The sequence below is a fragment of the Epinephelus lanceolatus genome, chromosome 3, assembly GCF_041903045.1.
Source record: "Epinephelus lanceolatus isolate andai-2023 chromosome 3, ASM4190304v1, whole genome shotgun sequence".
Lineage (NCBI taxonomy): Eukaryota > Metazoa > Chordata > Actinopteri > Perciformes > Serranidae > Epinephelus > Epinephelus lanceolatus.
This window is the reverse complement of record NC_135736.1, coordinates 51017699-51033881: the sequence shown is the minus strand read 5'-3', so window position 1 is coordinate 51033881 and position 16183 is coordinate 51017699. Positions and strand designations below refer to the sequence as shown.

At 46.9% G+C, this 16183-nt stretch overlaps 1 protein-coding gene across 2 annotated transcripts in view; it reads right to left on the bottom strand.

The window, feature by feature from the left end:
- alg13 (ALG13 UDP-N-acetylglucosaminyltransferase subunit) overlaps nt 1-13479 on the bottom strand; it is a 29381-nt gene extending 15902 nt beyond the window's left edge. For both annotated transcript variants that reach the window (XM_078166568.1, XM_078166569.1), the window contains exons 1-9: nt 13251-13479; nt 11858-11941; nt 9907-9957; nt 9687-9733; nt 9432-9504; nt 6760-6841; nt 6489-6654; nt 1584-1644; nt 931-1048 (exon numbers count right to left, since the gene is read on the bottom strand). In XM_078166568.1, coding sequence (XP_078022694.1) covers nt 931-1048; nt 1584-1644; nt 6489-6654; nt 6760-6841; nt 9432-9504; nt 9687-9733; nt 9907-9957; nt 11858-11941; nt 13251-13370 — 802 coding nt within the window. In that variant the 5' untranslated portion in view covers nt 13371-13479. The remainder of the gene's footprint in view (nt 1-930; nt 1049-1583; nt 1645-6488; nt 6655-6759; nt 6842-9431; nt 9505-9686; nt 9734-9906; nt 9958-11857; nt 11942-13250) is intronic.
- Between the last annotated feature and the right edge of the window lie 2704 nt (nt 13480-16183).

Below are 16183 nucleotides of genomic sequence, written 5' to 3'. Positions count from 1 at the left end.
TAACAATGCAATAAATAGCCACAAAACCACTATTCAATGCAACTATCTGCAATCAGCACATAAATGTATCTCTATATCGACTGTCCCGTCACATCTGATGTCAGATCAAAGGGGACTGGCACCGTTTGGCACATTTGGCACGTGTAATGGAAACCCAACCTGATTTGATTAACACAGCCTGCAAACTAATGAGTTCACATCCCTCTCAGCCAAACACACACAGCCACAGCATCAGATAGGGAGTATATATTCAGCATCTGTCATCTTAGAAAAGTCAAGAGAAAAGAAACAGAGTGAGACTGTGAGAGAGAAAGAGAGAGCGTGCACACACGAGAGAAACACAACATTGATTTACAATTGTGGTGACCTCCTCCCAGGCTACCTTTGCATCATCAGCCCGTGGAGGTCTGCTTGCAGTTCTGTATATTCAGACACTGTGAGCTTGGACCTCCCGGACCAAAACATAAGTTTCCTCCTGGGAGGAGTTTGGCTGTCTGACGCTGCTGTTCTCTTCTGCCATAGTGAATTCAGTAAACTCTCATTACGCCTTCGCGCGGCACATTTAAGGGTGAGGAGAGGGGCTCATTTGATTGGTGTGATAGGTGTAAAACCCACTCCACGCCTTCTCTCCTCCTTCTTTCCGACTTGCACCGGTAGGAGGGACGGAGGTGGGAAAGAGGAGTAGCTGTGCCAGCGCGCACGGTGTGCCAAACTTGAAAAATCCGCCTGGCCACACCCAGTTGGTGAAGCCAGGTCTGCGAAACTAGAGGCCAGATTCTCTAAGTGGTGACCTCACAGTGACGAGGCTCAACCAATCAGCTGACCACATGACTAAATGTTGGCTCATGATAAAAACACGTTGATAGGTTGTTTTATTTGAAAGTGACGGATGTGTGTGTGTGTGTGTGTGTGTGTGTGTGTGTGTGTTACCTTTACAGGTGTCCTGCCACACGTCAAACTCCAGGTTTCTGTACACGTCTCCGTCTAGAGACTTCATCACCTTAAAAGGAAGAGACAGTCTGGAGGGGGGAGGGGCTTCTGCAGGAGGCTGACCAATAAAAACACAACAGGTCAGGATTAGAGAGAAACATACAAAGTTACATTTTTAAATATCATCTCAATTTGTTACAGACTGAAATTAAAATTGTGCACGTGTTCCAAGCGTGTGCACGTGACATGTTGGCTGTGTGCACGTGACATGTTGGCTGTGATGAAAGATTCACTTGTTGCATGTTCTGTGTCTGACACATGACAGCACACATGACAGCGTGTGTCTGATACATGACAGCACACATGACAGCACACATGACAGCGTGTGTCTGACACATGACAGCACACATGACAGCACACATGACAGTGGTGTGTCTGACACATGACGGCACACATGACAGCACACATGACAGCGGTGTGTCTGACACATGACAGCACACATGACAGCACACATGACAGCGGTGTGTCTGACACATGACAGCACACATGACAGCACACATGACAGCGGTGTGTCTGACACATGACAGCACACATGACAGCACACATGACAGTGGTGTGTCTGACACATTACTGCCCCCCACCACCACCCCCACCTTGACGTCGTCGACCACAGCTCGTTTCTCCTCAGCAGCTCCACCCGGCTCTGACTCCTCCCTGTAGGACAAAACACACCTGAGTACGACATGACATTATGGTGCAGCAGTTGGTGGTTCATGTGACACGTCTGTGATAACATGTTCAGCATGATGTCATTTACATTACATCATCATAACATCATCAGCTTCAACACGGTCCCAACAAACTCGCACCAACTCTGAAACTAGGGCTGTAGTCTCCTGGTCGACTATTCGATTATTTGGTCAATTATTTGGTCACTATGCTCTCGTCCGACCAAATTCTCATTGGTCGAATAATCGCTGTGTTACTTTCCATCAACAGCTTTCCAGGATTAATCCATTATTTCCTGCGGTGGGGGAGACAGGCTAAGTTACCTGTGAAAATGGGGGTGTTTTCAAAACACCCCTGTTGTTTACACAACGTTGAGCTCGCCCACCCTCACGCTCAGCGTCACAGTGACGCAGACCTCCTGTCTGTTTCTGTAAGCTGACACCATTTCCCTCAGTGGAAACTAATGGAATATAGGTGTGTTGCTTACACATTTAAGACATGAACTGTGTGACATATATAATGGAAAACTACTAGGGTTGCCACCTTGGATTTGTGAAAAAAAGGGACACTCGACCAAGTGTTTGAGGCGGAGGACTCGGCCATTATTACCAGTTCAGACTGACCAATGAACATGAAATTCAGACATAGGAGACCAGATTTGCCATCATTTCATGTCCTTCCATGTGCCTGTATTTTATATTAATTTTTATATCAATGAAAAAAACAAATCCGTGTTACTAAATTCTTACATTTTTACATGTATCTCACCATAGCAAGTTGGAAGTTGACATAATCTGCCATATATGAAGAGGGGAGACTCTCTGGAATCTGGCAATATAAGAACCATGATGCTGGGACATTCTGTCACTTCACAGCTGTCCAAAACATGTGGTTTGTGCCAGGCGGACATGATTGCCAGTATTTTTTCATTATTGCAAGAAATTCCATTGACTCATTCACAAGTCAAAAATGTGTTTTATCTGAAAGAAACATGCAATATTTACATCTAAGATCATAGAAAAATAGTCAACCAACCAACCATCATTGCACTTGGTTGACTATTTTTCTATGATCTTAGATGTAAACATGCAATATTTACATCTAAGATCATAAAAAAATAGTCAACCAAGTGCAATGATGTCCTCCAAGATAATATTTGCCACTCGCTATTATCAGGTAGCTCTAGTAAGTCCTTAAAAACTCTCCAGCTAATTCAGAATGCAGCAGCACGTGTACTAACAGGAACTAAGAAACGAGATCATATTTCTCCTGTTTTAGCTTCTCTGCACTGGCTCCCTGTAAAATCCAGAATTGAATTTAAAATCCTACTGTTAACTTATAAAGCTCTAAATGGTCAAGCTCCATCATATCTTAGAGAGCTCATAGTGCCATATTATCCCACCAGAACACTGCGCTCTGAGAACGCAGGGTTACTCGTGGTCCCTAAAGTCTCCAAAAGTAGATCAGGAGCCAGAGCCTTCAGCTATCAGGCTCCTCTCCTGTGGAATCATCTTCCTGTTACGGTCCGGGAGGCAGACACCGTCTCCACATTTAAGACTAGACTTAAGACTTTCCTCTTTGATAAAGCTTATAGTTAGGGCTGGCTCAGGCTTGCCCTGTACCAGCCCCTAGTTAGGCTGACTTAGGCCTAGTCTGCCGGAGGACCCCCTATAATACACCGGGCTCCCTCTCTCTCCCTCTCTCTCTCCTTCTCTCTCTCTCTCTCTCTCTCGTATTCTATTACTGCATCTTGCTAACTCAGCCATTCTGGATGTCACTAACTCGGCTTCTTCTCCGGAGCCTTTGTGCTCCACTGTCTCTCAGATTAACTCATATCACAGCGGTGCCTGGACAGTGTGACGTGTGTGGTTGTGCTGCTGCCGTGGTCCTGCCAGATGCCTCCTGCTGCTGCTGCCATCATTAGTCATTAGTCATACTTCTACTGTTATTATACACATATGATTATTGTCACACATGTATACTGCCAGATATTAATACATACTTTCAACATATTGTACCACAGTAGCCAGAACTATAACTATAATATTATTACTTTCAATAATGTTGTTGTAAGCTACTGTCATTACCTGCATCTCTCTCTCTCTCTCTCTCTCTCTCTGTCTCTCTCTCTCTCTCTCTCATTGTGTCATACGGATTACTGTTAATTTATTATGCTGATCTGTTCTGTACGACATCTATTGCACGTCTGTCCGTCCTGGAAGAGGGATCCCTCCTCAGTTGCTCTTCCTGAGGTTTCTACTGTTTTTTTTCCCCCGTTAAAGGGTTTTTTGGGGAGTTTTTCCTGATCAGCTGTGAGGGTCATAAGGACAGAGGGATGTCGTATGCTGTAAAGCCCTGTGAGGCAAATTGTGATTTGTGATATTGGGCTTATAAATAAAATTGATTGATTGATTGACTTTGATTGCAGTAAAAAAAAATTGGGCATTGGTGGGGGGGGCACGTGTCCCCCTCAATGTATATGGTGACTACGGCCCTGTCAGCATGCATAATTAGGCTGCAGTTGTCTGGGTGCGCAAAGGTGAAGTGGCTGGTCTTGTCATACAAAGTTTGATGGAGTGTCAACTGGACAATATGGAGATATTTGCATCTTGAAAGCCGGACTACAAATGTGGATAGACAGGGAGAAACACACACAAGCCTAAGACGTGGTAAGATACGATATTCCTCACTATATGAAGTGACTGATAACAAGATCTGTATAATGGATTGTAAAGAAATTCGTCAGGATTTTATTTTGTAGACAATTAATCTGGATTTATAGCGTGACAGGATGACAGTACAATGATGTGTGTGGTATCAATGGAAAGCTCTGCTCCTGCACTTTCATGTGATATGTGTGGCATTTCTGTGCGATGCTGCATTCGCAATTAATCCATCCAAGAGTAATGTGTGTGCAAAGCTGTATGAAAGCTCTGTTATACATCATTTTAGTGTAACTTTATCATTTTCTTTCGCTATGAAAACATTCGGAAAGCTACGATTCCGCTGTTTCACGTGATATGCGTGGCTTCTCGCTATGACGCACGGTCGCGGAGAAAAACCATAGAGAAGAACAGGTGTGAATTTGGACGCACTATGCGTCGTTCTGGACAGACTCCTTGGCCTGCTGCTGCTGCATTTTCCCCAAAAAACGGGACAAATTGTGTCCCGGGAGAGATTTTTTTTTCCCCGGGGACAGCTGATAAAAAAAGAGAACAATTCTGGGAAAAACGGGACGGGTGGCAACTCTAAAAACTACTGTGATGATTTAACTGATTGAAATGTGCTTGCTTTACAGAGTGGAGAAGTACAGAAGGAGAAGTATAGTGCTGTCACGGATGAGCTCACATAATCACATGCAGCTAGAATAGATAATTATGACCATGCATGGCAGAAAGAACAGAATGTGTTGTATTCAGATAATTCTGTCCATTGGGGTTGGGGAGGTGTTGCTCTTGTCTTCTCAAAACAGGAAGGTCAGCCCCAACAACTCAGATCAACACGAGGCAGCTGTGTAAGAGAATGAGGAAGCAGGCAGCGAGCAACCAATGAGAAGACTGAACCACGTCCGTGCACAATGACACTCTGTTACGCTGAAATATACTGGGTCAGGGAGAGACAAGAGGTCAGACTTCGTGAACTGACACTTTGTTGTTGTTCGTCAGGGACGTGAAGATCAGACCCAGAGCTCTGTAACTTTATTCCTTTACTGCTTAATAAACCTACTGATTGAGACCGAATATCTTCTCTATTCTCTTCATTAAAGAACGCGCAGGACCAGGCTCTCACATAGTCAACACTGAGTGATAGAGTGAGCCAAAATCCAACAAAACGCCGCTTGTATTTACTTGTATTTCACAGATAAGAAACAATAAATTGTGAAGACAGTAAAGCCTCCACTAAAATAGCATTTTAAGTCGTGTGTTTTTTATCCTTCAGGGATTTATACTGGCTTCATATGAGCAGAGGAAATCTCCGCTCGTCGCTAAGCTAATTTATACAATGTAAAATGCCATAGGCTTGTGCTAATAATGTTAGCATGTTGTATTTGTGGGGGAAATATGTCCAAATAAAGACAAGTGTTTGTCTGTGAATGTTGTAGTGAAGCTGATTTGTGTTTGACACTGTCTCTATTAAGCCATGTTTAATGTGTGTTTAACGTGTGTTTGACGTGTGTTTAATGTGTGTTTACTGTGTTTGATGTGTGATTGTGTGTTTAATGTGTTTGTGTGTTTAATATGTGTTTAATGTGTGATTATGTGTTTAATATGTGTTTAATGTGTGATTAATGTGTGATTAATGTGTGTTTAATGTGTGATTGTGTGTTTAATATGTGTTTAATGTGTGTTTAATGTGTGTTTTGAATCACCTAAACTTTACAGCTCTTAACACAGTCCTCCACTGCCGACTAGAGTTTTGGAGGTGTAACTGCAGAGTGACACAGACACACCACCGCAGAAGTAAAAATAACGTGCAGATTTTTTTCCCCACGACTAATCGATTAGTTGAAGATTATGTGCGACTTTAGTCGACCAAGATTTTCTTTGGTTGACTACAGCCCTAACTGAAACGTCTTGACCTTGTTAGACGTGGTAATAACTGTTGGCTAACGTTAGCCGTGTGACGCTAACAACTCTCACTTTGTGACTCCGCCGGTGCAGCCGTCTGATGATCAACAGAGAGAATCAACATGCTGCATGCAGCTCTACGATGACATCACAGCTGACCCATTTAAACAGTTACATCTGTGGTGAAGTTGACTGTGACTGTTACGATCACAACATCCTGAACATTAGTGTGTGTGTGTGTGTGTGTGTGTGTGTGTGCACCTGTGACATGGGTACTCAGGAGCGTCGTAGCCCAGGTCAACATCGCTACACACTGAGAGGCTGTTTCTATAGCGACGACCTCCGACCCTGAAGGCTTCCATGGCCTGACAAAGCTCCGCCTCCTCAAACCCAAACACATGAGTGTAGAGCAGCTCATAGAAAAGAGCTACAGACACATACGCACATTACACACAGATACACACACTCATATGAGTCTTTACTGTACTGTTCCTTTAAAGCCATCATCCACCAATCACTGATCAGTACTCACACTGACAGAGGGCAGCAGAGGCTGGGTAACTCCTCGGGTAAACAATGTCATAGTGACCATTGATAGAGCAACACAGCGTCACCTGGGCAACACAAACGACTTTGTCAGTACTGATTGACTTTGTCACGTGACCTGCTGTACCACCTGTAGGTCACCTGTGTCACCCTTATGTCACCTGTATATCTCCTGTATATCTCCTGTATGTCACCTGTGTGTCACCTGTGTGACTCCTGTATGTCACCTGTGTGTCACCTGTGTGTCTCCTGTGTGTCTCCTGTATGTCACCTGTATGTCACCTGTGTGTCTCCTGTATGTCACCTGTATGTCACCTGTGTGTCTCCTGTTTGTCACCTGTTTGTCACCTGTGTGTCTCCTGTGTGTCACCTGTGTGTCACCTGTGTGTCTCCTGTATGTCACCTGTGTGTCACCTGTGTGTCTCCTGTGTGTCACCTGTGTGACACCTGTGTGTCACCTGTGTGTCACCTGTTTGTCTCGTGTATCTCGTGTGTGTCTCCTGTATGTCACCTGTGTGTCTCCTGTGTGTCACCTGTATGTCACCTGTGTGTCTCCTGTATGTCTCCTGTATGTCATCTGTGTGTCACCTGTGTGTCTCCTGTATGTCACCTGTATGTCACCTGTGTGTCTCCTGTGTGTCACCTGTATGTCACCTGTGTGTCTCCTATGTCTTCTGTGTGCCTCCTGTGTGTCTTCTGTATGTCTCCTGTGTGTCACCTGTGTCTCCTGTATGTCACCTGTATGTCATCTGTGTGTCACCTGTATGTCACCTGTATGTCTCCTGTGTGTTTCCTATATGTCTCCTATATGTCTCCTGTATGTCACCTGTGTGTCACCTGTATGTCTCCTGTGTGTTTCCTATATGTCTCCTATATGTCTCCTGTATGTCACCTGTGTGTCTCCTATATGTCTCCTGTGTGTCTCCTGTTTGTCACCTGTGTGTCACCTGTATGTCTCCTGTATGTCTCCTGTGTGTCACCTGTGTGTCACCTGTATCTCCTGTGTGTCACCTGTGTGTCACCTGTATGTCACCTGTATGTCATCTGTGTGTCACCTGTATGTCACCTGTATGTCACCTGTGTGTCTCCTGTATGTCTCCTGTATGTCATCTGTGTGTCTCCTGTATGCCTCCTGTGTGTCTCCTGTATGTCACCTGTATGTCACCTGTATGCCTCCTGTGTGTCTCCTGTGTGTCTCCTGTATGTCACCTGTGTGTCTCCTGTGTGTCTCCTATGTCTCCTGTGTGTCTCCTGTTTGTCACCTGTGTGTCACCTGTGTGTCACCTGTATGTCTCCTGTATGTCTCCTGTGTGTCACCTGTGTGTCACCTGTGTGTCACCTGTATGTCACCTGTATGTCATCTGTGTGTCACCTGTGTGTCACCTGTATGTCACCTGTGTGTCTCCTGTATGTCTCCTGTATGTCATCTGTGTGTCTCCTGTATGCCTCCTGTGTGTCTCCTGTATGTCACCTGTATGTCACCTGTATGCCTCCTGTGTGTCTCCTGTGTGTCTCCTGTATGTCACCTGTATGCCTCCTGTGTGTCTCCTGTGTGTCTCCTGTATGTCACCTGTGTGTCTCCTGTGTGTCTCCTGTGTGTCACCTGTATGTCTCCTGTGTGTCTCCTGTGTGTCACCTGTGTGTCTCCTGTGTGTCTCCTGTATGTCACCTGTATGTCACCTGTATGTCTCCTGTATGCCTCCTGTGTGTCTCCTGTGTGTCTCCTGTATGTCACCTGTGTGTCTCCTGTGTGTCTCCTGTGTGTCACCTGTATGTCACCTGTGTGTCTCCTGTGTGTCACCTGTGTCTCCTGTATGTCACCTGTATGTCACCTGTGTGTCTCCTGTGTGTCACCTGTATGTCTCCTGTGTGTCTCCTGTGTGTCACCTGTGTGTCACCTGTGTGTCACCTGTGTGTCAGGTGTATGTCACCTGTATGTCACCTGTGTGTCTCCTGTGTGTCACCTGTATGTCACCTGTATGTCTCCTGTATGTCTCCTGTATGTCACCTGTGTGTCTCCTATATATCTCCCGTTTGCCTCCTGTGTGTCACCTGCATGTCATCTGTGTGTCTCCTGTATGTCACCTGTGTGTCACCTGTGTGTCTCCTGTATGTCACCTGTATGTCATCTGTGTGTCTCCTGTATGCCACCTGTGTGTCACCTGTATGTCACCTGTGTGTCACCTGTGTGTCACCTATATGTCACCTGTATGTCTCCTGTGTGTCTCCTGTGTCACCTGTATGTCTCTTGTGTGTCTCCTGTGTGTCTCCTGTGTGTCACCTGTGTGTCACCTGTGTGTCACCTGTGTGTCACCTGTATGTCACCTGTGTGTCTCCTGTATGTCTCCTGTGTGTCTCCTGTGTGTCTCCTGTGTGTCACCTGTGTGTCTCCTGTATGTCACCTGTATGTCACCTGTGTGTCTCCTGTATGTTACCTGTGTGTCACCTGTGTGTCACCTGTGTCTCCTGTGTGTCACCTGTGTGTCACCTGTATGTCACCTGTGTGTCACCTGTATGTCACCTGTGTGTCTCCTGTGTGTCACCTGTGTGTCTCCTGTGTGTCACCTGTATGTCACCTGTATGTCACCTGTATGTCACCTGTATGTACTTTAATAGTTATACCTCCACATTAAACAACAACAACATGAACTTCTTCACCTTGTCGACAAAGTCGTCCTCTGAGATCACTGTGGCTGGTTTCCCTGGGTAACGATAGATCAGGAAACAACGCCTAAAATAAACAAACAAACAAACAAATAAATAAATGTCTTTCTCTCAGATATTAACAAAGATCCCAGTGTGTGTGTGTGTGTGTGTGTGTGTGTGTGTGTGTTGAACATGAAGCTATAGTCAGCAGCTGGTTGTGACTGTGTCACACTGATCTTCAGGTGGCAGCAGGTGAACCTGTTTCACCTGTACAGCTGAGACAGAGCCTTGATCTCCACCTGGCCCACCGTCTCCTGGAAACACACAACCACTGTTACACACTGATACACACACAGTCACACACTGCTGACACACAGAGTCACACATTGTCACAGACTGTTACACACACACACACACACACACACACACACACACACACACACACACACACACACACACACACACTGTAGTGAAGGCTGGTCGTCACCTTGGGGTCCTCCAGACGTTCCAGATATTTCTCAAACGAACCTTCAACGAACTGAAAGAGAAGAGAGACGAGCTGAGACCACCTGAACCTGAGGACACGTCAGTCTCCTCTCACCTGGACTGATTACCATGGTAACTGATGCAGCAGAGCTCACCTGGTCAGGACCAGTCTATGATCAGTGACACATTATAATCCCTCTGTGACAGACTCTGTGACGGACGCTGTGACAGACGCTGTGACAGACGCTGTGACGGACTCTGTGACGGACTCTGTGACGGACTCTGTGACAGACGCTGTGACGGACGCTGTGACAGAATCTGTGACGGACTCTGTGACGGACGCTGTGACGGACTCTGTGACGGATGCTGTGACAGACCCTGTGACGGACTCTGTGACAGACTCTGTGACAGACGCTGTGACGGACGCTGTGACAGAATCTGTGACGGACTCTGTGACGGACTCTGTGACAGACGCTGTGACGGACTCTGTGACAGACCCTGTGACGGACTCTGTGACAGACTCTGTGACAGACGCTGTGACGGACGCTGTGACAGAATCTGTGACGGACTCTGTGACGGACTCTGTGACAGACGCTGTGACGGACTCTGTGACAGACTCTGTGACAGACGCTGTGACGGACTCTGTGACAGACGCTGTGACGGACGCTGTGACGGACGCTGTGACAGACTCTGTGACAGAATCTGTGACGGACTCTCTGACGGACGCTGTGACGGACTCTGTGACGGACGCTGTGACAGACCCTGTGACAGACGCTGTGACGGACGCTGTGACGGACGCTGTGACAGACTCTGTGACAGAATCTGTGACGGACTCTGTGACGGACGCTGTGACGGACTCTGTGACGGACGCTGTGACAGACCCTGTGACGGACTCTGTGACAGACTCTGTGACAGACGCTGTGACGGACGCTGTGACAGAATCTGTGACAGACTCTGTGACAGACGCTGTGACGGACTCTGTGACGGACGCTGTGACAGACCCTGTGACGGACTCTGTGACAGACGCTGTGACGGACGCTGTGACAGAATCTGTGACAGACTCTGTGACAGACTCTGTGACAGACTCTGTGACGGACGCTGTGACGGACGCTGTGACAGAATCTGTGACGGACTCTGTGACGGACTCTGTGACAGACGCTGTGACGGACGCTGTGACAGACGCTGTGACGGACTCTGTGACAGACTCTGTGACGGACGCTGTGACAGACGCTGTGACAGACCCTGTGACGGACTCTGTGACAGACTCTGTGACAGACGCTGTGACAGACCCTGTGACGGACTCTGTGACAGACGCTGTGACAGACGCTGTGACGGACGCTGTGACGGACTCTGTGACAGACGCTGTGACGGACGCTGTGACGGACGCTGTGACGGACGCTGTGACGGACTCTGTGACGGACTCTGTGACGGACGCTGTGACGGACGCTGTGACGGACTCTGTGACGGACTCTGTGACGGACGCTGTGACAGAAGCTGTGACGGACGCTGTGACGGACGCTGTGACGGACTCTGTGACGGACGCTGTGACGGACGCTGTGACAGAAGCTGTGACGGACGCTGTGACAGAAGCTGTGACGGACTCTGTGACGGACGCTGTGACGGACGCTGTGACGGACACTGTGACGGACTCTGCTGTTAGCAGTTAGCGGCTAACTCAAAGAAGAAGAATAGCAGCTGTTAGCAGCCAACTCAGAACCAGGAGCTCCTAACAGAGTTTCTCACATTTTCTTCGGGACTTTTTGAGGACCCGTAGTGATTTTTTTCCTTGCCCTACTTACCAGAAGTTTTTCAAAAAAATCAGATTCAAACTTTATTTTAAACAGAATTTCAGCGAGCTGGCAAACGAGGAGGGAGAGACAGAGCGCAGAGAGACAATTTGTGATGCTGTGATACATCAATGCAGATTGGACAGATGCAGATCAGTGACTCACTGGTTCAAAGTTGCATCTGTTGGCTCTCATGAAGTTGGCGCAGTCCTGACGGATCCTCTGATGGTAGTTCTGAGAGTAATACAACTACACACACACACACACACACACACACACGTTAGTTGTTCAGATTATTACATCACATCCTGTTTCCTGTCAGTTCTCCTTAAACTCAGAGACACAATTAAGATTTAGAACAATCTGTGGTCTGAAAGGTGAGTCCAACAGCTGTGTACAACCAGCTGCGCACAACCAGCTGCGCACAGCCAGCTGCGCACAACCAGCTGTGCACAACCAGCTGTGCACAACCAGCTGTGCACAACCAGCTGCGCACAACCAGCTGCGTACAACCAGCTGCGTACAGCCAGCTGCGCACAACCAGCTGCGTACAACCAGCTGCGTACAGCCAGCTGCGCACAACCAGCTGTGCACAACCAGCTGCGCACAACCAGCTGCGCACAACCAGCTGCGCACAGCCAGCTGCGCACAGCCAGCTGCGCACAACCAGCTGCGCACAGCCAGCTGCGCACAACCAGCTGCGCACAACCAGCTGCGTACAACCAGCTGCGTACAACCAGCTGCGTACAACCAGCTGCGTACAACCAGCTGCGTACGACAGGTGAGTCCTTTCAAGGACCCATTTTTTGTCTCACTTGCTCTGTGTTTTTCAAGCCAATCAGATTCAAACTCTGTTTAAACAAACATGAAGAGACAGAACGCAGTGAGAAAATAAAGGAACGTACATGATGGTGAACAAACGCCACATGTCAGAGCAACATGACGTCAGCAGGCACACAAACATTTCCACTACACACAGCAAAAGTCCACGACTTCACTGATGCCATAACTTTCCAGATCTGCAAAATGTGACTCAACCACCATGATCAGTTTTTAATGTTTTATCAGGCAATAACTCCTCCACACTCTGCTCTAGTGTCATTTTTGGGACAGTTAGGGCAGGATTCAGGATTCGGGACAACTTCTTGGATTTTGGGACTGTCCTGAATTTTTCAGGTCGTCTGGTCCCCCTGACCCCAACCCTGACCTACACCCTGACCTACACCCTGACCCAGACCCAGACCCTGACCTACACCCGTCTCCACTCTACATTCACACAGAGGCTCCGCCCCATTAAGCTCCGCCTCAAACCAACAAGTGACAAGTGGAGGTGATGGAGATCACAGACTCAGTGGGTCTGGTCTGGTTTTTAAACGTCACGTCTCAAGATGGGACTGTGTCCATGGCAACAGAGGTCAGACCGCACCAAACCGGATTAACTCTGACTGTAACACACACACACACACACACACACACACACCTGGGAGCACGTGTCAGTCAGCACAAACATGTCTGACCCCTACCCTCTGACCCCCCGGTGTCGGCCCGCCCTACTCACCTGCTCCGACACGGCTCGGAACAGACTGGACGCGTCGCGCGCCACCATCTTCCGGTAGAGGCCGAGGCTGCTCAGGAACTCGTCCATGTTGACGAAGTACTTCTTGAGGCCTTTGTGCATCCCGCCGCCGTGTCTCTGCTCACACTCACGGTAAACTCGGTCAGTACGGTCCGCTGCTCACGAGCCGCTGACGTCACACCCGCAGGTGACATTAATCAGGTCTGATCAGCGCGCGACGCCCACCGCTGCTGAGGTGTTCACGGACCCACGGACGGGAGGAAATATCAGCAAGTTCCTCAATCACAACACACACACACACACACACACACACACACACACACACACACACACAGTGAGGACACGTGGTCACAGAAGCTCTCGGGTACATTCAGGTGTCTCATGGACGCTGTGAACAGAGACGTGTTGTGATGTCAGAACAGGAGGGACATGACATCAGAGCGTCTGTGGAACTTCATCTGACATCAACATCTAACTGCACTGATGTAGGACGGGCTGAAAGACGCCTTGGGGACAGACTGTGAGGACATGAATACACCTTGGGGACACAGAATGAGGAAGACCTCATGGACGATCACTTTAAAGACGTATACAGTGGTATTGATGTCAAAAGGTTAAGATCAGTGTAGGCGTCCATCAGATCCAGATTTCTCCATATACACTCAGTGGCCACTTTATTAGGTACACCTTGCTGGTAACAGGTCGGATCCCTTTTTAATTCTTGGTGTCACAGACTCAACAAGGTGCTGGAAACATTCCTCAGAGATGTTGGTCCATATTGACATGATGACATCACACAGTTGGTCCATGATGAGAATCTCCCGTTCCAGCACATCCCAAAGGTGCTCTATTGGACTGAGATCTGGTGACTGTGGAGGCCATTGGAGTACAGTGAAGTCATTGTCATGTTTGAGATGATGTGAGCTTTGTGACATGGTGCGTTATCCTGCTGGAAGTAGCCATCAGAAGATGGGTACACTGTGGTCATAAAGGGATGGACACGCTCAGCAACAATACTCAGGTAGGCTGTGGTGTTTAAACCATGCTCAGTTGGTACTAAGAAAATCTCCCCCACACCATTACACCACCAGCAGCAGCCTGAAGCGTTGATACAAGGCAGGATGGATCCATGCTTCCATCTGAATGTGGTTTTTCCAATCTTCTATTGTCCAGTTTTGGTGAATTGTAGCCTCAGTTTCCTGTTGTTAGCTGACAGGAGTGGCACCTGGTGTGGTCTTCTGCTGCTGTAGCCCATCTGCTTCAAGGTTGGACAAGGTGTTGTTGCTTCAGAGATGCTCTTCTGCACACCTTGGTTGGAACCAGTGCTTATTTGACTTCCTGTTGCCTTTCTATCATCTTGAACCAGTCTGGCCATTCTCCTCTGACCTCTGGCATCAACAAGGCATTTTGGCTCACTGGATATTTTCTCTTTTTGGGACCATCCTCTGTAAACCCTAGAGATGGTTGTGCTGAAAATCCCAGTAAATACTCAGACCAGCCCGTCTGGCACCAACAACCATGCCACGTTCAAAGTCACTTCAATCACCTTTCTTCATCATTCTGATGCTCCGTTTGAACTTCAGCAGCTCGTCTTCACCATGTCTACATGACTAAATGTTAATGAGCTGCTGACACCTGATTGGCTGATTAGATATGTGTGTTTACAAGCAGTTGAACAGGTGTACCTAATAAAGTGGTGAAACTTCTATCAGTAGCCCCAGGGTATTACAGTATTAGCCTCAGTCCCTGAAGTCAACAGGCCTGTATTTGAGACAGGCCTTTAATTCCTGTCGCACAAAAACTTGTTGAGCAAAGATCAGGAAATACAATCAGATCATTAATTTAAACCAGTCTGAATATCACTGTATAAGAATCAGTTATGAATCATTCAATCAGCTGTGACAGACACATGAGGATTACAGTGTCTGACACATCAACACAACTCCTTTTCATCCTGTTAATATGTGATCATATTTCAAACTTAGATTCATTTTGATGAAAAACTCTTTTGATTCTTTGGATCAGTGGATCTTTACACTAGCCTGGAAATCCAGACTCAAATCTAGAAAGGAGGAAAATTCAAAAAAAATAGAAAGCCTTTATTAAGTCATGGCTTTGTTCTGATTAAAAATGTCGACATGTTTCGGCCGTGTGGGCCTTCATCAAGACAAATAAAGAGACTCTCCTTCAGGCAACCTCTTAACACTGGTAAACAGTCACATGATCAGCGTGGCCAGGTGGAATCTCTTCACCTGATTGGGGTGAGCAAACAGATCAATTAGGAGCAACAGAGAGAACACACGTCATACCATCAAAACATCACAAGCAGGAGAGACCTAAAGATCTTTAAAGATGGTAATGGGGATTTACATACCTTAATATTTAGAAAATCAACAGACCGCAATACAATTCTTAAAGCAGATAGTTTCCATCCACCTTGGCTGATAGATAATATACCTTTTGGTCAGTTTCAGCGACTTAAACGCATCTGTGACTCAGAAGATGATTTTGAAAGAAATGCTCATGAGATGAGTCAAAGATTTAAGAAAAGCGGATATAAACACAAGACTATAAATACAGCATACAATAAAGTAAAAAGTGTCACTAGAGAACAGCTACTGGTTAAAAAACAGAGGCAACAACAGAGTTCTAATCAAGTGTATTTTGTGACACAGTATAGCAGTGAAGCAAATGGAATTAAACAAATTATTGAAAAAAAACTGGGACATATTGAAATGTGACAGTTTACTCAGAGAGGCACTTCCAGATTCTCCAACCATTAGTTTCAGGAGAGCTCCAACACTTAACGATAAGCTTGTAAAGAGCCATCTTCCCCCTGTACAACAGAAAACCTGGTTGAGTACTAGATCAGGTAACCACAAGTGTGGTAATTGCAATCACTGCAGTAATATGAC